Source organism: Rutilus rutilus, assembly GCF_951802725.1.
Source record: "Rutilus rutilus genome assembly, chromosome: 7".
Lineage (NCBI taxonomy): Eukaryota > Metazoa > Chordata > Actinopteri > Cypriniformes > Leuciscidae > Rutilus > Rutilus rutilus.
In genome coordinates, this window is record NC_140221.1 from 34,153,625 (window position 1) to 34,179,379 (window position 25,755).

Below are 25,755 nucleotides of genomic sequence, written 5' to 3' on the forward strand. Positions count from 1 at the left end.
CAGGTCTTTCCAAACCTGTATGACTTACTGTGGAACACAAAAGAAGATACTTTGATTGAATTTTGGTTACCTTTGACTTCCATTGTATGGACAACACTGAAAAAAACACTGAGACATTTCTCAGAATATAATTTATTTTTCATACAGGTTTGGAACAACATGGAGTGAACAATGTTAGAATTATTTTTGAGTGAACTTTCCCTTTAAGAGTGTAATGTTGTAAAGAATACTGTTCAGGGACTTACTCAAATGAAACAGTGAATTGCCGTTTTAAAATGGTTTATTCAAGAGTCCCAATGAACCAGTTTGCTAAAATGAGTTGGATTCAGAGTGTTCTCAATTATTGCTTATATATATACAATGTGATGTAATGACCAGCAATGTTGCAATGTTGTCTCACTAAACCACTACTTCCTGAAACAAATGGCTTGTTACTGGAAAGCTATATACACTTTATTGAACAGCTGAGTTACTTAACACTAATGAGAAATGTAGTCACGTTAGTTCTGACAACCCCGCTTTTGTTTGTTCCCTATTAAAACAGAAAAAAACTGGATTGCGCCAAACGAAGTTGGAGCTTTTACTCCCTCATTCTTTCTCACTAAGGCTGTTTGTTTTCCATTTTCTTTCTCTCTTTCTTGTCCCTTCTGTTTCAAGCATCTTTTTCAATGTAAAACAAATCAGACTGTTTATTTGCAGTACACAAGTTTTTTGGTATCTTATTTCTGTTTGTGTTTTATGGTTTTATTGCCACATGTTTCTTGCATGTTGAAGTCCTGCAACATGCATCTTGTGACAAACTTTGATTTCCAGGTAAAAGTTAATTTTTATTAAAGATACCGAGAAACTACTTTTGTGCAAGTTTTCTCTTTTTTTCCTAAATAATTTCAGCTTTATTTTCATTTACAGTCTCTGGACATTTACACTAAGGGCCACAAATAAAAAAATTGAATACAGAAACATGCTGATTTTTTTAAACTTGAATAGTTTAAAAATGTTGAAAAAATTTTAAGCAGTGTTTTTTTTTTTTACTCACTATCCTTTACATGTTTTTCTTTATCTTGTTTGCTTTTTCTCCCATCCAGTTTTATTGACCTGCTATAATCTGAAAAAGAGTCGAGTCGAGGAGTGTTTAAAGGTTATGAGTTTGATCAGGTCTACAGTAGATTACAGCAGCTGTGTCATCGGCAGGCTCCGGGTCTTGAGCTCCGATAAGCTTTACATGCCTATTCATCTTCTCTCGGCCGTGCATAATTTATGACAGGATTGACATGCTGTCATTTGCCCCTTATCGCTTTCTCTCTGAAAGGAAGCGGCACAGTCGAGTTCTGTTTTTCCCTTTGCCCTTTCTCAGACACCTGTTTTAGTACAAAAGACTGAATGCCCACTGGCCATTTATGAATGGCTGCCTAATTTTTTATTCTCTTTTTCAATGTTTCATGCTGTGTATATATACTGTACAACCTGTCACTCACATGAAATCACAGCAATAGCAAATGACAACGATCCAATCAATTCCTGATGGTTTAAATAAAGTCCCGCCCTACAATGTTTCGAGAAGCCGTTTCTCTCGCATATACATCACTTTTCATATTATCAGAGATGCACCAATATTACAATTCTGGCCCATCCCAATAAATGGCGATATTATATATATTTGTAGATTATTTAAATGCTACATAAGAATTTAGGCATCACAACATCGTATGATAAGTATACATTTATTTTGAGATTTGCTATTGATACTTTTACCAGTGTCAAGGGTATTTGCGGTTTAATTAAGTTTTGGTTAGGACTCATTGTTTCGTGAGGGCGGAATTTGGTGTAATTTTATTAGTTATGTCTCGTCCTTGGTATACAATATCATGCAAAATATTACAAGGGTTTATTGTCATTATTAGGTTTACCTACATAGAAACTGCTTGCAGATCCCTACAAAAAAAGTTATCAGTTATTTGCATTACGTGTGCTATCTTGCTTTGTGGTCGTGTTGAAATACGGGAAGCATGTTGTAAAGCTAGTTAACAAATATAAAATACACCACCCACCACTGACCTGTGCTTAACCCTTCCTCCTCTCTCTCTCTCGCTCTCTCACTCTTTCTTTCCCTCTCTTAATCTCTACCTCTCTCTTTCACTCATTTTGACTCCCACTCTATTTGATTCACATGCACAATGATCCCACAGAGAGAAGATTACATACAATTTTAAACACATGCGTGTAAATGTCTTGTCTGATTCCACTTCTTTTCTGACTCCTGCTTTCGGATGCTTTTTATAGTTAATGGGCTCATCTGTAATGACTCTCTCAGTCATTACACTGAGATGAATTAGCAACTGGAAGAACACGGAGGTTAATTAACCTTTAAATTAGGCGGGCCGTTTTCTGTAATGCTGCCATCTGTGTAACTGGCCGCTAGATAGGGCCAGTGCATTTTCACATATGCAGTATTCAACATAGGCCTATATATATTTTGTACACTTTTCTGAGCAAATATATCTGTAGGATTTATACCTTTTGTTAGATTAATCAATTCAAAGCGGCTCTGTCAAAATGAGGTGTCACAAATCTTCCCCAGAAATGGCTGAGCAAACATTCTTCTAGCTCAATAAAGACAGGGGGAAGCACAGTCTTACCTTTGTGAGTAACAGAAACAGGATCTCTGAATAGAGCGTAACGTCATAGTAGATGAAGAACAGAGTCTTTTCAGAGTGATACCTTAAGCACTGCTGTGTGAGAGGTGAGCAGGATCACAGGGTCAGGAGGATCGACCTTGAGAGAAACCACTCAGTGCCTCACTCTTTTTTTTCTCACCGTCTATCATGGATAACATTAATATTAGGAATGCACCAATATTACAGTTCTGGGCCATACCGATAAATTGCCATCTTAAAGACGCCATGAGACCAAAGTTGTGATAGTCGTTTCTTCCATATTGTTACATATATCTGAGTGAAAAATTTACGGTGGGACTTGATTTTGTCCATAGGGAATTGATTGGATGGTTGGATAAATTAAAATGAATTAAAAAAACAAAAACAAAAAAACAATGATGTGCGCAGATAAATTTATAACATTTATTTATTTTACATTTATAATAATACTGCAATATTCCTTAAAAACAAGAATTTTGAATTTATTTTGACTTTTAAAATACTACTTTTTTTCTAAATATATTTAAAATCTTTTTTTAAACTAAAACCATTTTAAATGTTACAAGTGAATTTAGGCTTTGCAACATTGTAATATACAGTGTGAAAATGGATATTCATTTTGAGATTTGTTAATGATTACATTTAACAGTGTTATTAAATTAGTGTTTTAAAATATCAACTTTAAGAATGCATTAGATTATGATGAGCTTGTGCGATTAAATATCCAATAGCTGTGTATATCCAATATCATTATTATTAGAATACCATTATTAAATAATAAAAAATATTTAATATCAGCCAACAATTGAAGGTCAGCCGACAATGTACTGCTATCTCACGCATCCCTGGTGAATATTATTTTATTTTATTATTTTCGGTTATGGTACGCTCTAAAATATTTTTCATTGGCTAGTTATTGTTCACCATGAATGCTTTTACATAGTAAAATGTGAGCGCTAGATAGGGCGATAACATCAATCTACCCTTTGAGGGTAAAAGCCTTGAAACCTCAGGACATTTTAGGACAGATTTATTGGAGACATTTGTATATTAAGCCTAATCTTTTAAAACCATTAATTCCAAGGATTTCTAGCTGACGTACCAATGGAAATCCACTCGATCCCACACATAAAATGATTTTAATCCTTATCCAGTAATCACAAACAAAAAGAAAAATAATTGGTGAAAAGGTTTGGTAACCCTGGTGGGTGTTTAATTTCAGAAAACGTTTTGCAAAGGAGCTTGTGGTATAAATCTCATTATTATTGATTAAAAATACAAGATACACTTGCTAAAAATGTTAAAGCTGTTTAAACTTTAGCTTTTAGCACATTATGTACTTTATTAATCACTTTTGAATGTGCTGTTGTATTGAGGTTGAGCAAACCCACTAATGTTTCAGCTTTCTTTCTTTTTTTGGAGACTGACTGAAATGGGTTCCATTTTCAGATAAACTTTAATGATCTGTGCTCAGTGCCTGAAATATTATAACCGTGCATGCATCATCTAGTTGGGTTATTCAAATGAAAAACAAAGCATTGCATGTTGTATCGAGATCCCTTGTCTTTTGGTGCTGTCTGGGTGGAATTGTTTCTGTATAACCTGCTTGGAATGGAAATACAGCAATGTCCCAGTGAGTCTCGGGAGAAATATGTCTATAGCCTGGAGCTGTTGCGTATTAACAGAGGGGGAGATGGGTAATCAATCCATTGTGAATGACCACAGATCCATTCCTCAAACTCTGGCTGCCTAGAGCACGAGGGTAGAGTCGAGGAACGAGTAACTGCATTACACCTTTTAGATGAAGCACATTCGACACACTTGCCATTAATTAATCTTACTCATTTTAGTTCAGTTCAGATTTGTACTGGGCTTCTAACAGTCACATTTGTCTTGTAAAGCACCTTTAATTACAGTAGTTGGATGCCTAACGCCCAAGTCTTGCACTTACAAGCAGGTGCAGATATAAAAACGGGGATGGTTCAGAGTCTAATTCTAATTGGATGACCAGTAAAATGGCTATAAATGTTGCTACAGTGTTTGATTTGTACTATAATACTTATCACTAATTATTCCAATAATTTTTGATAATAAATGTTATACATTTTTTGGACAGTGGTACTGTTACCTCCATTTTAAGCAATAAAGACCCCCTTACTTGTGGTAAAATCACTGAAACAGACTTTCTGATCACGCACAAGATTATAATTACAAAACATACCCGTTTCAAAAACACCGATCGCACAAACACAAACAGCGCTCAGTGTCTCGATCCCAGGCGACTGTGGGGCCTGTTTGCGTTTGTTGGTTAGAATGTAATTATGAATGCTAAATGATGTTTTGTGCATGTGAGTTTTATCTGATTATACGAGCTCCGTTCATATGAGATTTCTGGGGAGAGACAGGCAGAGCAAAGAGAAGATAGATTTTTCAGAGGTGTATATGGAGGTATATGAGACGTTCTTCAGTTCTCGCACAGTAAAAGCAATTCCATTATCTCAAATTTACTTGACAGAAAACCTCATATCTTTCAGCATGCATTGTTATTGGAGGATAAGTGTTTTAGCTTGCGTTATTTGCCTGTCGGTTGGTGATGGATGCTGTGCTCGGTGGGCAGCGGCACAAAGATGTAATTCAATCATTGGGTGAATGGAAAGTGTGTTTTAGCTGATAAAGTATAAAGAGTGGACAGCTGAAAGACACTGACTAGACTATTCTAGTGCATAATGGTGTCTGGGTGTGTATTTTTAACTAGAAGTGTTATTGCACTGATGCACTGTGTGTGGGTGGGCATAGTTATATGCATACTGTGTACACACACACACACACACAGAGGTGGACAGTAACAAAGTACTTGAGTACTGTACTTATGTACACTTTTTGAGTATCTGTACTTTACTTGAGTATTATTTTCTCTGGAAACTTTTTACTTTAACTTCCCTACATTTGAAAGACAAATATCGTACTTTTTACTCCACTACATTTCTGTCAAGGTCATTGAGTAGAAAGTAGTAACGTCAGTCAGGGGATTATTTTGGTTTTAGGGGTTGCATTTTGGTTGGAAATGAAAGTCGGGTTGACGTCAGAACCCGACTGATGTTGGTTTCTGACGTCAACACGATTTTTATTTTCAACCACAATTCAACGTCTGTCCAACGTTGGAGATTAATGTCGATCTGACGTTGGATTCTGACATCAACCTGATTTTAATTTTCAACGTTGGGTTTGGTCTTCTACATGCGAATTTTGTCATTGTTTTGGAGCACACTAGCTAGATAACAGTAAGACTAACATAGTCATACTAAAAGCCAAAAAACTTTAAATGGGGCACTATTTGAGGGAACAGCCATTTGGGTGTCCGAAACCATTGTGGACGTTATTGAGTGCACTTCAATCCCACTACTGGAACTGTGTTCTAGAAATAAATTTGATATTGATATGAGGGTAGGCAGGCATAGATTCAGGCATAAGGTACTGTAAGAATTACATACAACAATACAACAATAATAAAACAATGCATTGACATTTACTTTTTACTTTTGATACTTAAGTACTTTTAAAAACGAGTACTTCTGTAGTTTTACTTAAGTAAAAATCAGTCTTCACAACTTTTACTTGTAACGGAGTAATATTTGACTAGTAGTATCTGTACTTTCACTCAAGTAAGGAAGTTGTGTACTTTGTCCACCTCACACACACACATATACATACATAAATACATACACACATACATGTTCTAAATATCATATGAATGTGGAATGAATATCAGCACTATGCTCTCTCATTCAATTAGAGAATTGGATCTAACTGCTATATAATAAGATTGGATAAAATTAGACCAATGACAATAGACGTTTATTGTACGTCCTCATTTAGATAGCTAGGTAAAAGTGTGCATGTGTTTAATAATATTACAGGCCGATTCTGTGTAATGCTTGTGAGAAGTGCTAATAAACAGATACAATATCTCCATAAATAGTCGAAAAAACAACCTCCAACATACAGTTTAAAACTCATTGTGAGTTGAGATTCAACTCAAATGTTTGTCTTTGCCTCTTCTATGAGCCACAGGACTTTCTAACAAAAAGAAAACAAGCTCTCTTTGGCTGGTGTGCACACCCCCCGTGCTCAGCTCCGAGGGTCTCGTAAGCGAAGCTTTGTGTGTCATGTCAGATGCGGCTTTGTGTATTGTGAGAGATGCATGTAAAAGGAGCTTCTTGTTTGTTGTGACCTTCAGAAATGGCAGAGATGCATGGGGAGAACTTATAACAGCGAGAGAAAAACCTCTTCACCTTCTCTTGTCACTTGTCAACAAGACGGGATGTGGACTGAGTGTTGTTGATGCTGTGCTGCAGTGAAAGACACATTGTGGTCGGGGACAGGATGCCCTTAGACACTGATCTGAGATCAGCCTCTCTTAGTCAAGCACAGACGGCACCTCACGCATTTGTAGTGGGAGTGATAATAACAGGCTGATCTCAGTTCAACTATAACCATGTGAGTTTCTAATCAGTCTACACTTTAACCAACAGATTATTTCTCACTAACTTCAGTTCAGATTTGTCTAAAAATGAGACTCCTGCAGAGAGTGAGAGTGAGAGAGAGGAAATGATGCAGGGGGAAATGTTAAGATATGCAGCTTTTCTGCTGTATTTTGCACACGCACACTTTAAACAATGTGCCTGAAAGCGTTTGACATCTCCTTCCCACCACCTGCTGTGGAGTGTGTGTGTGCGCAATATCTTTCATTTCTCCTCCACCTCTTTTAATAATCGTTGGAACGGGCTGTTTGGAAGCTCTAGCAGGTGTGTTAGCCAACCCACTTGCAGATATTGCATGTCAAGCAAACTCTTAAATTGGCCAGGCCACCAGTCTGTATTTACCGGATCAATCCCTGACACTGGACTCAATCAGTTGGCAAGGCTTAACAATGAGATTTTTACTGCTTGTATAATTAATTTATTCCTCTGATGGCAGAGTTTAGTTCAGTCTTCAATGTCAAACGATCTTCCAGAAAGCATTCTGATATGCTGATATTAGAATTGGTGCTCAAGAAACATTTCTTCATTGTTAAAAACAGTTGTTCTGCTTAATATTTTTGTGGAAACTGTGATACATTTTTTTCATTACTTTTTTTATTGATCTTAAACTTTTGAATTGTACAGTATTGTTTTATTAATTTGCTTTGTTTTTTTTTCTTTACAAGAAGAAAATGTGTTAATAAGATGGAAATGATTCAGATAAAATGCAACTATTAATTCACTGAACAATGGAATATGGTGCAACTCATTACTGATTAGTTTGTAGTTTTTAGCATATTCTTACTGATGCTTCCAAGAGGTAATTTTAGAAATGTTTTAACAACACTTCATCTATTTGCAACAGCTATGTAGAATGCAACAGAAAACCAAAGCACAATAAATGATTGTTCAAGCTCAATTAATATACAGATTTCACTGTACATGCAAAACTGTCCGGAAAGGGCAAGTCATTTTTCCATCAACTGGCCTGAAACTCTCTCACACTGGCCCCCGAAATTGAGCAGGCCATCTTTATTGACGACCCCTAGTTGAACTTTGTAACACTTCAGATGTTCAACCAAACAGTTACAAAGTTGCAACCAACCATGCAATATAAATTTTCATAACCTCCAGCCACTGCAGCCCATGTGGCTTTCATAACCTGTTTCTCTTTCTTTATCTCTGCAGTGGGTTCTTGCATTTGAGATTTTCATCCCTCTGGTGCTTTTCTTCATACTCCTGGGCTTGCGGCAGAAGAAGCCGGCCATTCCTGTGAAAGAAGGTAAGTTTCATGATAGCAGAGAGAGAGAAGAACAGGAGTAGGGGGTGAAGTAAGGAAGGAAAAGTAAGGTGGCTCTTACCCCAACCCAGCTCATTCTTGCCCTCCAGTGGTCAGATCACTTCTTTTGTTACCTGGGTGTTACGTTCCCCTATCCGTCTAGGGGCCGGGAGGGGAGGTAACAAAGGAGAAAGGAGGAAGGTGAACACACACTTCAATCCTCTGTCCCAGAGTGAAGATGATACCAGATGATATATCAAATTAAGGATTTTATGTACAAAAAAAGACCCCCAAAAAAACATAACACATGGCTCAGGGAAGAGCAAGGCCTAAAATAACAAAACAACCCACTAACTAATTTAGGGAGGAGTTCTAACTAACCTAAGAAAGGATAAACAAAAAGAAATAAACAACATAAACTCTTTAAGGTTCTTATGATGTTCACATATCCACTGTAATAATGTTCTGTAAGTGTGTCTGAATTAGTTAGACTGGGTCCTTTAGCCTTTATCTGTAAATAAGGGGACAGTTCACTCAAAGAAATACAAATTCTGTCATTATTTACTCACTCGCATGATGTTCCAAACCTGTGTGTTTCTTTCTTCTGTGGAACACAAAAGGAAATACTTTGCAGAATGCTCTGGCTGTTGTTTTCAATACAATGAAAGTGAAAGAAGCTGTCAAGCTTAAAAAAAGCAGCATAAAAGTAGTCCATACAACTTCTGCACTATATTCCAAATCTTCTGAAGTCATACAATAGATTTGTTCATGAAACACGCACAAATATAAATGATTTGCTTAAAAATATGCTCTCTGCCATAGCTTCTCATTCACGTGCATTCAAATTGCCGCCAGTTCAGCAATAATTGTTGAACTTCCATCATGTGGAAAAGAGTAAACATTCTGCCATCTCCTTTTGTGTTCCACTGAAGAAAAGAAATTCATACAGGTTTGGAATGACATGAAGGTGAGTACACGATTTTACATTTTTGGGCGAACTATCCCTTTAAGTGTTGTTTGTGGTATATGATGATGATTATCCATTTTTCTGTGTGGTTGCATCATACAACTTTGCCAATCTGTCATTGATTGCAAAGATTGTTTGGCTGTTAGACAGAGCTTTAGCCATGTATTTTTCTTTTACAGAACACCCTCATTTGTATGTCATCACAATGTCTGTTATTTTCAATGCTGAAATCACACCATGTTTTGTTTTATTTTTGCTTCTTTCTGTTACCTGTCCTCAATACTTTATCTCTCTCTCTCTCTCTACTACTCTGTCTTTCATTCTTTCTTTCTCATGTGCATGTTCACTGCATGCTGGACCAGTGTGTAAGTCAAAAACGTTATTTTTTTTTGTGTGTGTGTGTGTCTAAGTTCTTAACTCTTTTGGGTTTGTGGGATCATTCCACTATGTGTCCTCTAATTGTGAGTGTGTGCTTTTCCGTGGACTCTAACGTGTTTATTGTGCTGTTATTGTGTATTTGTCATGTCAACTGTTTCATGCATCAATCTAATGGTAAAAGGGCTCAAATAACTCCAGCAGTATGTGCACACCTGGAGCTTTCCCAAATGTTAACACACACAACATAAGAAAATGAATAACACTCAACCAGGCGTGATGCATCAAGATTCCAGCAAGTGTGTGCGTTCACACTGAAAGCGTAAAAGCTGTGTGATGCATCAAATCAAATCCAGACGTCATCCGTTTTATGTTTTATCATGAGAGATTTTTCATACAAACAGCCACAATCAATTTCTTTAAGGCTCGTCCATGTTTGATGTTAAATATAGCGCTCACCAAAAGTTTTGAAATGGCCCATGTTTCAAAGTGGGGTTTTGGACAATATTGGCATAAATCCTCCATTTCTTGTCATAAATGCAGTAAAGTATCTTAACTTGTAATGTTTTTCTTTTGCATTACATAATGGCAATATAAACATGTCAGACATGCGCCTTTTTATTGATTTAGTTTATTATTAAACATTAAATATTTTATTTAAAAATTCTTTACATTTTTTTTTTTTTAACTCAGCAAGGATGCATTAAATTGATCAAATAGATTTTTTTAAAAGAAATGCCATTCTTTTGAACATTCTATTTATCAAGGAATCCTGAAATATATATATATATAAAAAAAAAAACGGGTTCCATAAACATATCTATAGTTTGTTACTTTCTTATACTTTTGAAGACTGGAGTAATGGCTGCAGAAAATTCAGCTTTGCCATCAGTTACCTTTTAACCTTTATGCAAATCAGTTACCTTTTAACCTTTATGCAAATCAGTTACCTTTTAAAATATAATAAAATATAAATCCCCCCCCATACCTGGCAACCCTGCTTACCGACCCCAAACTTACGAACGGTCGTATGTGTTTTCAAAGTTTGTGTTGTCCATTTTTAATGCTAAGTATTCACAAAATTGTAAGAATTTATGCTGATATTGTCAAAAGGCATTTAGAAGAATTGGGCATTTTCAAACTTTTAATGGGTGATTTTCGCCCAATGATTATCCCGTGTGAGCGTGGCTTCCCATCACAATGCTGCAGAAATGGAAAGTAGTAGGAACAGGAACTAGGATTAGCATAGCTTTTTTATGGCTTGCCATTTTATTGCGTCACGCCTGGGGTAAGAGGTTTAGGTGTTGGGCCCCCATATGTCTCTGAACACTAACATAATCCACAATCCACTGTGAATAAAGGATCTGTTTTACAGCAGCACGTTATTCAAACATCTTGTCCTGATGATGACACATCTGTGCTTTCCTCAACCAATGAGCTGTGATTTTAATTGTCAGACACTCTCTCTCTCACACACACACACACACACACACACACACACACACACACACACACACACACACACACAGACCACACAGCCATCAGGTTATTTCCCCGGCCTGATCTTTGCTCTTTTAATCCTCAGCTGTGTTTGCGGAGCGGGGAGCAGATGTCAGATATAAGAGTTAGGAAACCGAGGCAATAAACATAACTACCTCTTGTGAGCAGACAACCTGTCACTGGAACAGCAGAAATATAACACGCCTCAGTGTCAACGTCAATCGAGGGACATTTTTTGCAGAGTCGACAGGTGCTGATGCCGAGCATTGTTTAGCTAACGCTGCTTCTTCTGGGTGAAAGCGCCGTGGGGTCTGGTGGCAGAGCAGGCGATGTTGGACGAGGATACCAACTCTACAGGCCACACGCCGCAGTGACAAAACACTTAAGGGAGGAAAAAGACTCAGCACTTACAATTAAGTAACCTTCTAGGTCCCTTGGTCAGTGCCAGCTGCCTCGTGTTTGCATTTCAGGCAAGGCTGCCAAAGTGAATGGAGGCGAAAGCTGAATCTGAATTGACTGATGCTCTAATGGAGGATCACATTTCTCCGAGCCATTCATTAACTAAGGCTTCATTAAATAATCTCAGCAGTTATAGGCCTAATTTAGTAATTAGCAGTTCAATGCAGGGCAAAGTCGTAGTAAGGGATTGTTTTTATCAGATAATTGCCATCTGAAAGGTTGTAGTAGCCTAAATTTCAGCAAGTGAATTGTGTCCTATTGAACAAATGTTATCAGGCGTTAATGTTATGGCTTTGTGATCATTGGACAAACTAGATAAATAATAAATATAAAAAAAACATGTAATCCAAATTCACGTTGCCGTGACCATTGTTTAGTGCTTCGTGCACATGCTTCAAATACATGGTGCTCATGAGGGAGACGCAGGTTTGAATCTGGCCTTTAAGTCACCTCAGAATAATTGTATTTATATGATAAGCTCACAACAACACTGTCATGATGTTGTTTTAGGTCCCGACCGTTGAAGACATGTCAATTAAAGTATCATAATGGAAGCAAGTTGGTATTGGTCGTAAATGAATTTTAGTTATGAATTTATGAATGTTAGTTATGAAGTTATTACTGTTGATAAAGAAAAGTGATATAGGCTACACTATCATTCAAAAGTTTGTGCTCAATAAGACTTAAGACTAAAAAGAAATGAATAGTTTTATTCAGCAAGGATGCATTAAATTGATAATAATATAATAAGACTATATATTACAAAAAATAAGTGCTGTTCTTTTGAACTTTCTGTTTATCAAAGAATACTGAAAAAACTTATCGCAACAGTTTCCACAAAAATATTAAGCACCACAACTGTTTTTTGTTGTCAACAAATATAAGCTGTGTTTTTATAATAATAATAAATGTTAATAATAATATTAAAAAGAAATGAGCACCTAATCATATCTTGGAGTAATTTCTGAAGGACACCGAAGATTGGAGCAATGATGCTGAAAATTCAGCTTTGACATCACAGTAATAAATTGCATTTTAAAATATATTAAAATGATAAGAAACAGTTATTTTAAATTATAAACTGTATTTCTTTTTATTAAATAAATGCAGCCTTGGTGACTCTAGCTTGCTTGAAAATACTTCTCATTTAGGTGACATGATAAATGCATAAAACACCAAATGTGCATCTTTTTCTCTTTATTTTGTTGGTCTAGCTGAAAAGCTTCCTACCTCTTTTATAAAATATAAAATTGACTCTGCTTGGAATAAAATGCATGCAGGAACTCGCAATACAGAATTATGCTTTCTGAATTAGTAATTTCTCAGGAGGACTTGAAGGAGCAAATGAGTCCTGGTCCATGGTTGTCACTCCTGCAGTGTTTGTGGCCTTTGAGAAACAAATATAATCATTTACCCGTCCCTAAAATTTGACTCCATATCAAGTGTGTTCTGGAGCAGCTTGTCATGAGGAAGTGAGTCATCTAAACACTGCTGTTCGTTCCTGTGTTCTATAAGACATGACTGGCAGCATGTAGGTGTAGAAGAGCTGTGTTTTTTTCTCTCTGCTTCAGTGACAGCTTGTCCAGTCAACCTGTAATAAATGAAATCATTTGAAGGCCACTTGGAGTTTATCAAAGCGATCTGACATCTGAAACTCTCTCTGACCCCGTGTTTGCTCTCTGATATGTGACGGCAGCTTCTTTTTCTCTCCCTGTCTTTTAATCTCTCCCAAAATCTTTGATCTGTGGACCTTGGAAAATGTCATCATCATTGTTTGTTCTGTTATCCCACATCCTCACATTCCTGGCCATAAATATTTATCTCCATCCATACACTGATCTGTTTTTATGTTCCTCTCCAATTCTACATCTGAACACAACTGCACCTTCGTCAAACCCATTTAAACCTCATTGCAATGCTGGATTTCACTCTTCTTTCACCTCCGTCCTCTCCGTCCCTCCACCCTGTTGGTCTGTTTTTCCCCGGTTCTGTCCAGCCTTCTACAGCGCGGCCCCTCTCACCTCGGCGGGCATCATTCCCATCATGCAGTCTCTGTGTCCGGATGGTCAGCGGGATGAGTTTGGCTTCCTGCAGTACAAAAACTCCACGTGAGTCCACCTACGCTCTGTTTCCGATATTTTTTTTATCTCTCTCCCGATGACTAAGATGGGCTCTAATGGATTCTGTTGTCATTATATGGTGTGAATAGCAGTCACCATCACCACCTTTAGTAGTGATCATATGAGCTGTTCTTATATCTTTGTGCTTGGATGTGAAATGATCTTGTGATGATTTAAAGTGGATCTCAGCCTCCACATAACTGACCTAATTCTTGTGTTTTGAATGTGAGTCTGCTAGTTTAACTAACACAGTGTGTGTGTGTGAATATATATATATATATATATATATATATATATATATGAAGAGTTCAGATGCAAAAGCCTCTAAGTGCCATCTGAAATTTTCTTCTAGAATGATCATTTTTATAAAGCTTGTATATTTAAGTTAAGTAATTTCACTTAAATGACAATTAATAGGTCATTTGCATTGCCATTTAAGTGAAATTAAGAAATGTTCAGATGGCACTTAGAGGCTTTTGCATCTGAACTATATACAGTGCTATGCATAAGTTTAGACACCCATACTAAAGTTGACTAAAAAGAGGAATAAAAAATCATCTTTTGGAAACTGAACTTAATGCCTTAATTTAAAAAATTTGGAAAAATCCAACCTTTAAGGACACCAATTTTCTTTGTGAATGAATAATGTATCGTAAATAAATAAATGTTCTTCCTTAAAATACAGGGTGCATAAGTTTGGACACCCCTATGTTAAATTCCCATAGAGGCAGGCAGATTTTTATTTTTAAAGGTCAGTTACTTCATGGATCCAGGATACTATGCATCCTGATAAAGTTCCCTTGGCCTTTGGAATTAAAATAGCCCCACATCATCACATAGCCTTCACCATACCTAGAGATTGGCATGGTTTTATTTCAGTTAGCCTAATAGCTAGTTTGATTTGCATTGAGAGATGATCTTATGGAAAGTACCCCATGACAATCTCTAGGTATGGTGAAGGCTATGTGATGATGTGGGGCTATTTTAATTCCAAAGGCCAAGGGAACTTTATCAGGATGCATAGTATCCTAAAAAAAAAAAAAAAAAATACTTAAAAATAAAAATCTGCTTTCCTCTATGGGAATTTAACACAGGGGTGTCCAAACTTATGCACCCTGTATTTTAAGGAAGAACATTTATTTATTTACGATACATTATTCATTCACAAAGAAAATTGGTGTCCTTAAAGGTTGGATTTTTCCTAATTTTTTAAATTAAGGCATTAAGTTCAATTTCCAAAAGATGATTTTTTATTCCTCTTTTTAGTCAACTTTAGCATGGGTGTCTAAACTTATGCATAGCACTGTATATATATATATATATATATATATATACACCAACTGTATATTATGATACCTAATGATACAATATTATGCCAACAACTTGCCAATATACTTTAATACTTTAAAATATTTATTTCTCTCTCATCTGTAATCTCAATTCTCTAATGTGTAATCAGTATAGACCAGTTGTGATCACACTGGCCTGTTTAATGATTTGCCCCAGTCTTCTTTTTATTTTGCTCTTCTCATTTGAAGTTCCACCCTCTTTTTTTCCTCATATTTCTCAGTGTGACTCAGTTGTTGGAAAGGATCAGTGAAGTTGTGGAGCAGAATCACTTGTTTACGTCAGACAGGCCCAGTTTGGGAGAGGAGCTGGAGTCACTGCAACAGCACCTTGAAAGTCTGAGCTCAGCACAAGGCCCTCTAGAGAGCCACTACAACACCAGCCATGGTCAGAAAATATACATGCATACAGTACATGCACATACACCAACCACACATGTATGTTTTCAAATTAACTTTTTGCAAATTAGAAAATAGAGGCAAATCAATATAGTATACACTATATAAATAGCACTGCAGTTTCTGCTGGATTTAGTGCTTAAATCCCATTGTTATAAGATTATATATTCTTATGAGAATGAAGAACAAAGTATATTCAATTGACACTATACAGTATGTATACTTTGGACATTCAAAAACCACCATTTGCATATTTTCAACTGTAAGCATGCATATGAAAATTTTATAGACCATGTATTGAAAGGAATCATAGACCACACTGAAGACAATCATACAGCAGTACATTTAAGAGACATATATGCTTTTGAGTGTTATTGAGCTGATTTCTTATACCAGTGTAGACATTATAAAACAGTCCTAAAAACATTTTAAACAGTCATACTGGACTTTGTGCTCCATTAATATTCATTGATATGTACTGTATGAGAATGCAAAAGAAACTGATGCTGTGTACCAAAGTTTAGAATGACCTGCGTATTTGAATAGTTTAAACACGTATGACCAATATTAGATCTAAAAGTCACACTGACCTCTTTGTACTGTACTTGAAAAACATAAAGTATATTAAACTTAAGAATCAATCACCTACACTACTATTCAAAAGTTTGGGATCGGAATAATTTTTTTATTGAAAGAAGACTTTTATGCTCAGTAAGGCTGCATTTATTTGATCAAAACTTTATTAAAAACTGTAATGTTGTGAAATATTATTACAATTTCAAATAACTGTTTTTAGTTTTAATGTATTTTTAAAATGTAATTTATTCCTATCATGGCAAAGCTACATTTTCGAAGCTAAGTCATTCAGAAATCTTTAGAAATTTTCGGAATTCATTCTAATATACTGATTTGGTGCATTTATAATCATTATTAAAAAAATAAATCAAAAAAGTTGCTCATTCATATTTTTGTTGAAACCGTGATATACTATTTTCAGATTGTTTACAATTAACAGAATTTTTAACAACAGCATTTTTTGTAACAATGTAAAAGTCTTTACTATAATGCATCCTTGCTGAATAAAAGTATTCATTTCTTTCAACAACAACAAAAAAATATTACTGTCCCCCAGTCTTTTGAACGGTAGTGTACACAAACTGAAATGCAAACTGCTTTGATGAAAAATGGGTGTGCATGTCTCCGATTCAGGTTTCACTGTAGGAAGTGTCCTCAGGAACCAGTCCATGTTCCAGCAGTTCCTGATCAGAAACCTTTCCCTGCCAAACGACACCGCCAGCCTCCTGCTCTCTTCCCCCATCAATCTGAAAGAGGTCGGTCTTCTCACCTCAACTTCTTTTCTCCTCCAACCTAGGTCAGACAGCAGTGCTTTTGAAATCCAAATTATGACTCAGCGTCATGCTCCTCTGAGGCGTCTTCCTCTTTCATCCTCTTTGGAATCTCAGCTCGGGTTTGCAGCACCATTAGCAATTCTACTCCATGACAACAAAGAAAGAGGTTGTGCGATAGAATCTAATGCTTTAGGACAGAGGAGCTCCAGCGTTGCACGCTTTAATGGGTTAACGTGCTGTAGTCAAAGTAAAAGCGTTGAGATAGGCTCTTTTGAGTTTCCGAATGAAATGTTAATTTTCCTCAGGGAGTTTCGTTTCTTCTCTTCTCTGGCTTTTTAAAGTATATGTATGAGATAGTTTCTAAATCTGTACTTGTGTGTGTGTGTGTGTGTGTGTGTGTGTGTGTGTGTGTGTGTGTGCGTGCTTCAGGTGTATAATCTCATTTTTGGGACGTATCCTAAAGTGGGATCAAAGGCAGGAGAAAAGGATGAAGGACAGCATGAACCCCACAGTCCTGGAGAGAAGCTTGTACAGCTGGAGGTATAGAATGAATGAAATGCACACACACTTTCTTTTTTTAAAAGAAATTAATACTTTTATTTAGCAAGGATGCATTAAATCGATAGAAAGGGACAGTAAAGACTTTTACATTGTTGCACAAAAAATATATATTTCAAGTAAATGCTGTCCTTTTGAGCTTTCTATTTAACAAAGAATCATGGGGGAAAGTATCATGGTTTCCACAAAAATATTAAGCAGCACAATTGTTTTCAACATTGATAATAATAAGAAATGTTTCTTCAGCACCAAATTAGCATATTAGAATGATTTCTGAAGGATCATGTGACACTGAAGACTGGAGTAATGATGCTGAAAATTCAGCTTTGCCATCACAGAAAAAAAATATATATGTAAAAGTTAATTTAAATTGTTATAATAATAATAATACTGTTTTTACTGTATTCTATTAAAAATGCAGCCTTGGTGAGCATGAGATTTCTTTCAAAAACTTTCAAAATATATTAAATATATAAAAATGACTGTTTTTACTATATTTTTGATCAAATCAATACAGACTTAGTGACTCAAAAAACATTACAAAATGTACTTACCCCAAACATTTGAATGGTAGTGTATGTAATAATCCGTTTTTGCAATTTTTGTGTGGATGATATTCGTAGCTGATTACATACTGTATGCATAAATAAAACACACCGTATAAAAGTATATTAATGCAACAGTGCCTTTTTCTTTAACCCTTTTATCTTTCCAAAAATGAAATTTTCTATCCATTATATGCCTCAAAGCACATTTTGGATAAAAGCAGCTGCTAATTAAATAAACATGAAAGTAAATGCAGTTTAAAAATAACAGACACTGATTTTATATTCCTTAAACTCCATTAAAATGCAGAGACTAAACTTACAGTAATTTAAGTCTGCAATAATTCAATGATATAATATTTGTCCCACACATGACTACTAAATGCAGTGCCAGTGCTGCTGCAGTGCCTTTCTCATTCATATTTCATACTTGTTGAGCTGCTGTAAGCAACTTTTCTGAATACCACACACGCATTGTACGTTATGTACAGATAGCACAGTGTCCTGAGAAATCACCTGTCTCTGTCCCAGCCCTAGACATTGTAAACTAAAAAATAGAGTCAGACGAGCAGGCAGCACCATTTTTTATATCAGCAACGCTCTCTGTCTGTAAATCATTTGCTGTGTTTGCTGACATTAGATTTGTTGTCTTATCTTTAGGTTGACGATTTTTTGAGAGAGGTTGTGTGGTTTAGCTAGCATATTAAAATGGTTATTATGCGTTATTGATGGGAAATGTGAAACCTAATCATACTGGTTACTGCATTAATTTTGACAGCCCTAAAAATTAGTTTAATAATGTTTAGTAATGTCGAAACTGATGCTTTGGTTTGGATTCAGTAGACGGTTAGGTGGCATCTCACTATGCATCAGTGGAGTGTGGCAGACTACTGAAATGAGGAGGCAAAGTCCCCTCCCTATGTCTGGGGATTTTTTTTGTGGCCGTGTTCTTATTTTCATAAACGTATATGTTCCGGTTTCATTTCATGCTGCTGAGCAAACTGAAATTATCTTTGCGCAATAAAGACACAAAAGTCTCGTCAAGTTTAAGCATTTTAAATAAAATCATTTACATTTATTTTTCGATACTGTTGATTTACTTTCTCATGCCAGTTTGTTTTGAGTAAACATTGCCAACTCAAAACAGGGACAAACCGCCCCTGCTATATATACTGTAAATAGTTTAGTTAGTAATTTGCTGTAAAGGTCTTTCCAATTAGGGAATGCAATTGCTTATAACCTTGCAGATATAAAACAATCATGTTTCAGTCTCTCTTTCATACCCAGAAGCAATTACTTGGAGGCTGGCGAAGTCTGGAGGGGGGTCTGATTCAGAAGGCATTGAGAGACCCCACTAAAGCAGCTCACCGTCAAGCTCTGCTTAAAGTCCTGTCCCAAGCGCTGGGGATCGCTGGGGGTGGAGCAGGCCAAAAATTTGATCCTCAAGCACTGCGTGAGATGGAGGTCGGTCTGGCGCTCCACTTTAAACCTGAAGCTTTTTAAATGTCAAATACATTTTTTTCTTTCCTCAGAAATTATACTCTTCTGTTTAATGAGAACACCTCACAAAACGGCTGGATTCCTTAAATTTTTTCCATGTTTTTTCAGGGAATTCTCTTGACTGGTGCAGTGCTTGAGACACTCACTTGTGGGGAAGGAGGGAACAGCGAAATAAGCAAAATCCTATTGGTCCCTGAGAAACAACAGGCAGTTTTACAGGCCTATCTAACGTCTGTTTGTGGTGGAGGGGCGGGGCAGAGGGCGGAGCTCTTTGGGAAAATGAGTGAAGAATTGAGGGATCAGATTGATACACAGAGAGTCTTTGATCAGGTACCTACAAAAACAACACATTTTCTTTACCAGACACTATTATGTCCCAGGGGTTGATTGTTATTCAAATTAACCTATACATTATACATAAACATATTAAACATTTTTTTAAATTTAAAGTTTATTTCTGAAGTTAGTGTATTTGTTTTAGCAGGTAGACAAGAGTGTTAGTGATGTCATGTTTGAGATTAAATATTGGACATTGTCTGATTAAAAATAAATCTAAATTAGTTGATGTCACTTATTTTGTGTTATTTCCAATTAAGCTCTTAAATAATGCAACGGTGTATGTGTGTGTATATATATATATATATATATATATATATATATATATTTATTTATTTATTTATTTATTTATTTATTTATTTATTTATTTATTTATTTATTTATTTATTTATTTATTTATTTATTTATTTATTTATTTAAAATAGTGTGTTTTAGGATATGTAAATGTTAACTGTGAAATTAGCCATTAGTCATTTTATTCAAATTTATTACTGTTAAGAATGTAATTTCCACTACTGTGATTTCCTTCACAGAGTGCTGTTAAACAGAATTTGAGATATGATGGAAATGACACTATGGTGGGAAGTTTCAGAGAAAAGAATAATAAAAACCTTCACACATATACAGAAGCTTTCCACTGTTGGACATTTGTAGTGAACAATTAAAAAAAACAGTCGAGAATATAAAAAGAGAAAGTCTACAGAGCCAAAAGTGCCATATTTACTGTGCCTATTGCTTTCTCCTCTGTCCTTTCTCCATATGTCACTCCCTCCTGTCCTCCATCCTCAGTTGCGTCTGGAGCAGTCTAACATGACTGGACTCTTGGATCAGTCCCACCTCGGGGGTCTGCTGAAGAACCTTGCTGATGTGGAACGGCTGCTAAGGGATGTGGATCTGCTGTCAGGTCTGGCCAGACTGCTTCCTAAAGGAGCCTGTGCAGGCCACCAGCCTCCTCCTATAGCCAACACCACCTCATGGAGCTCCAACACAACAACATGGGGTCCCAACACAACAGACAGCCCTGTGGAGGAAGGAGAGGGAGCCGCAGGAAATGAGGCTGAGGCTGAAAATCCTAGATCACAGTTTTCTGCCTTTGTTCAGCTGTGGGCGGGTCTTCAGCCCATTCTGTGTGGGAATAACAGGTGTGTATATGGGTGTTGTGGGGTGTGTTACCTTTCTGAATGCGAAATGTGAATGATATTTTTTAATGTTGTTTCGTTAGGATTATTGAGCCAGAAGCTCTGAAACAGGGCAATATGAGTTCCCTGGGCTTTACCAGCAAAGAACAAAGAAACCTGGGATTACTTGTCCATCTCATGACTACAAATCCCAAAATCCTCTACTCTCCCATTGGCTCAGAGGTGGACAAGGTCATACAAAAGGCAAGTCCAGACTCTGAAAACAAAAGTTGAAAAAGTCTGTTGCAAGTCTCCAACCTGAAAAAAAGGCAGATTAATTCCTCCTGAATCCAGTTTACCTATTAAACCTTCCTAGTCATTCTTTCATTCGATTTAGACTGTACCCAAGGTGCGTTAATCAGTTTTTTTTTTTTCTCTTTAGGCCAACGAGACGTTTGCTTTTGTGGGTAATGTGACTCACTATGCCCGTGTGTGGCTCAACATCTCAGCTGAATTAAGGGCCTTCTTAGAGGAGGGTAAACTGCAAAATCACCTGATGTGGCTCCAACAGGTAACATCCTGTGTTTCAGTTGTTTTTTTTAATAGCACTTCATGTTGTGCATGTGCTTGATGTCTTTTGTTTTGTCCATATGTCGTAGTTTATTGCAGACCTAAAGAGGCACCATGAACTGTTGAACGTCTCAGACAGTGAGCTGATGAACAGTCTGCTGGAGGAGAACTTCACCCTGCCAAACACAACCACTCTCCTGGAGCAGCTGCACACCATCGATAATGCTGCTTGTGGCTGGACAAACTTCATGTCAAAGGTCAGAAGAAGAAAACCTGTGGAGTGTGTTTTGATGTTGACATCATAGAATTAACACGAATACAAATTTTCTAAAGTCAATTGCATTCTTCATAAAATAGGAAAATATATATTTCTGACTTTTCTTTTCAACATTTATCTGCCAAAAAAATGTATTTTGATTCTGTATGCCTCAGGTCAGTGTGGATATCTTCAGAGGCTTCCCTGATGAAGATAGCATTGTCAATTACACACTGAACCAGGCCTACCAGGACAATGTCTCAGTCTTTGCAAGTAAGTGATTGTAACGAAACTTGTCGAGAAAATGTGCTGGGTCATATTGCACTCGCAAATGAAAGGAAATATATGTATTCTGTAACTAGAATTGAGGGGATAAAATTGTCCTAAAAAAATGTCACAAATCAATACAACGTAGTCAACGTAGTATTTTCTTATAGTATAGTATATAGTTGTTTTTTCTTATGATTTTGGGGTGAAATATGACTCAGCAATTTATTAACAAGCTATGTGTTACTGACCCATCCATTCCCCATTAAAACCACTTAGTCATACATTTTTAAATATAGCTAGCAGCCATATGTTTAATCTGTGCTTTCTCTCTAGGTGTGATTTTCCAGACCAATAAAGATGGAACTCTGCCACCCCACGTTATGTATAAGATTCGACAGAACTCCAGCTTCACAGAGAAAACCAATGAAATCCGCCGAGCTTATTGGCGTCCTGGGCCGAACACGGGAGGCAAATTCTACTTCCTTTACGGCTTTGTGTGGATCCAAGGTATGATAAGAAGACTTAATCACAGGATAGGATATTCAAAAACAGATATTGTATTGTATTCGCTCTAAAGTACTTAAGCTGTGAGCACTTTAAACTTTGGATTTTATTGGCAGTGAAAGATCTAGTTTCCATCTAGAGTGGTAGTCTAAACTCATGAGTGTTATTTCTGCCATTTGTGCAAAATTCTTTACAAAACTGTTGACAAAGCAATAAATAGTTTTCTGTGAAACAACATCCACAGTGTATTGAATTGGCATGGGAAAAGTGGAATGAAGTTGATGTTTTATTCAGAATGCAAACTATTCTGGTAAAAAGTGCACCTGGTTATGTAAAGCTTAGGGCGTCGTGCGCATCAAATAAAGTGCTGGTTTGGCTTTTCTGGAAGCTGTGCTTATTCAGGAGCTCAGAAAAGCGGATCAAAGCTTTCCCTCATTGCAGAAGTGCAAATTCAGTTCTGTTTACTTGATGGTGTGTGTTGATGTTTTCATGTTTCTTCCTCTTCTAGACATGATTGAGCGAGCAATCATCAACACGTTTGTGGGCCATGATGTTGTGGAGCCTGGAAACTATGTGCAGATGTTTCCCTATCCATGCTACACTAGAGACGAGTGAGCTTAGTCTTCCTTTTTTTATTGTATACTTTGTATTAATTTCTCTTTTAGGCTGACTACTCGTAGCCTAAAACACTACATTTAAGACATGGTGAATCGCAGATGTTCAGTTGCATTGTGTTAATGTGTGTTATGCATGTGATGATGAAGTGGTTTCTGAATGATCTCAGAGTCAGAGAGAACACAGATGCCGAGATTAAAAAAAAAAAATTCCCTCGCTCCAGGCTAAATCACGCAACCTTCCCGCTCTGCTTCCACTCTGCATTAAATTTGCAGATGACACAGCATTAGTCAGTCTCCTTCAGGGGAAAGAGGACAATCATAGACTCATCTTTGAACAGTTTATTTCGTGGTGTGATTCCTCTGATCTACTTCTTAACACTTTTAAGACCAAACAGATGTGGGATTTTAGGAAAATGATGATGATGTTTGTTACTACTATTTAAGGAAAGCCAATTTAGAAAGTTGTAATGTTTATACAAGTTTGTTTTGTACAAGTTAATACATATTGGTTGTTATGACCTTCTGTATCATTTGCTCATTTGGAGACAATACTGTGGTACAAAAAAAGCAATGGAAGAGAATCCTAACCACTGCAAGCTAACTTTTATGCATCCTTAACTAGTTTACACATTTCTCCTAGCTCATAGTAAACCCACTTTACCAAGAATTTGATGCTACCTTCAGGTCGTAGGTTTAGGTTGCCAGCATAAATATATACAGATTTTTTTATGCTCACCTAGGATGCAATTATTTGACCAAAAATACAGTAATATTGTGAAATATTATTACAATTTAAAATAACCTTTTCTCTTTTGATATATTTTAAAATGTAAAATTTATTCCTATGATGGCAAAGCTGAATTTAAGTCGTCAGTCGTCACGTGATCGTTTAGAAATCATTCTAATATGCTGTTTTGCTCCTCAAGAAACATTGCTTATTATTATCAATGTTGAAAACAGTTGTGATGCTTAATTTAAGTGATACATTTTTTTCAGGATTCTTTGACAAAAAAAAGTTCAGTAGAACAGCATTTATTTGAAGAGGAGACCTTTTGTAACATTATAAATGTCCTTACTGTCCCTTTTGATCAATTTAAATTATCCCTGATGATTTTTTTTTCAAACTTTTGAATGGTAGTTTACATTTTAGAATTTTTTAATTATTAAATGGCCGAAAAATGGCCAACTTCATGAGTTGAGTTGAGCTCAGTTCACTTTAGTCCTCAGTGTGTTAAATGGGTAGTTTACCCAAAAATGAACATTCTGTCATTGTTTCCTCAAGTTGTTCCAAACAAGTTTCTTTTTTTCTTCTGTTGAACACAAAAGAAGATATTTTAAAGAATGTTGGTAACCAGACATTTGACGGTAGCCATTGACTTCCATAGTAGGAAAAAAAATACTACGGAAGTCACTGCCCTTATAAACTTCCATTATAAAGCTTGGAAGAGCAATGATATGTTTTAATATAACTCCGATTGTGTTCGTCTGAAAAAAGATAGTCATATATACCTAGGATGGCTTGAGGATGAGTAAATCATGGGATAATTTTCATTTTTGGGGGAACTATCTCTTTAAGAATGCCTATGTCCAAATCCACTGAAGACAATTGTCTCAAGGGATTAATAAAGACACTTCTAATAAAACATCTCACCAACTCTGGTTAATACTAGCTTAGTACTGGTGGAGTTTATAAGTAGTTACAGGGTGTATTATACTTGTGATGTATCAATTGGTGGAGGTGTGAGGAGTTGTAACAAGTGTTTTCATTTGCAGTTTCCTGTTTGTTATCGAGCACATGATGCCTCTGTGTATGGTCATATCCTGGGTCTACTCTGTGGCCATGATGATCCAGCACATCGTAGCAGAAAAGGAGCAAAGACTGAAAGAGGTGAGCGAATAGACTGAACTGTCCTTTTAAAACAAATAATTCCTCTGCTGAGAAACTGAAGCAAGAGAGATTGAGAGTGGTGCCATGGTTGATGCAAGCTGTTTTACCATAGGTGATGAAGATGATGGGCTTGAATAACGCAGTGCACTGGGTGGCCTGGTTCATCACAGGCTTCGTGCAGCTTTCGATCTCAGTGACGGCCCTCACTGCCATACTGAAATACGGCAAAGTTCTCCTCCACAGCGATCCCTTTATCATCTGGCTCTTCCTCACAATCTACGCTGTCGCCACCATCATGTTCTGGTATTGGAGCGTGCCATGCCTAGTTTTTACTCCCTCACATCCTATTTACATTGTTTTTCAATTAGGAATAGAAGTCAAAAGTTGTTTGACATCATGGTAATGTTCTCTCCGCTTTCTTTTGGGGAAGTTTCCTGGTGTCGGTGTTGTACTCTAAAGCCAAACTGGCCTCAGCATGTGGAGGAATCATCTACTTTCTGAGTTATGTGCCCTACATGTACGTGGCCATAAGAGAAGAGGTGGCTCACGACAAGATCACTGCCTTTGAGAAGTGCATAGCGGTATGAAGACCTCCCATGAATCCCTTCCATGTTTCAATACAGGC

General features: G+C 36.6%; 1 protein-coding gene across 7 annotated transcripts in view; it reads left to right on the forward strand.

The window, feature by feature from the left end:
- The window catches only part of abca2 (ATP-binding cassette, sub-family A (ABC1), member 2), a 58,245-nt gene that overhangs the window by 12,987 nt on the left and 19,503 nt on the right, over window positions 1-25,755 (forward strand). For 2 of the 7 annotated variants that reach the window (XM_084413410.1, XM_084413411.1), the window contains exons 2-18: window positions 8,363-8,456; window positions 13,751-13,862; window positions 15,445-15,608; window positions 16,829-16,950; window positions 17,398-17,508; window positions 19,359-19,535; window positions 19,680-19,901; window positions 20,697-21,049; window positions 21,130-21,289; window positions 21,468-21,596; window positions 21,685-21,852; window positions 22,028-22,124; window positions 22,455-22,628; window positions 23,134-23,236; window positions 25,016-25,130; window positions 25,243-25,433; window positions 25,561-25,711. In XM_084413410.1, the coding sequence (XP_084269536.1) occupies window positions 8,363-8,456; window positions 13,751-13,862; window positions 15,445-15,608; window positions 16,829-16,950; window positions 17,398-17,508; window positions 19,359-19,535; window positions 19,680-19,901; window positions 20,697-21,049; window positions 21,130-21,289; window positions 21,468-21,596; window positions 21,685-21,852; window positions 22,028-22,124; window positions 22,455-22,628; window positions 23,134-23,236; window positions 25,016-25,130; window positions 25,243-25,433; window positions 25,561-25,711 (2,643 nt within the window). Of the gene's footprint in view, window positions 1-8,362; window positions 8,457-13,380; window positions 13,863-15,444; window positions 15,609-16,828; window positions 16,951-17,397; window positions 17,509-19,340; window positions 19,536-19,679; window positions 19,902-20,696; window positions 21,050-21,129; window positions 21,290-21,467; window positions 21,597-21,684; window positions 21,853-22,027; window positions 22,125-22,454; window positions 22,629-23,133; window positions 23,237-25,015; window positions 25,131-25,242; window positions 25,434-25,560; window positions 25,712-25,755 lie in introns of those variants that run through there. The other 5 variants (XM_084413409.1, XM_084413405.1, XM_084413407.1 and 2 more) reach the window with 5 other exon arrangements.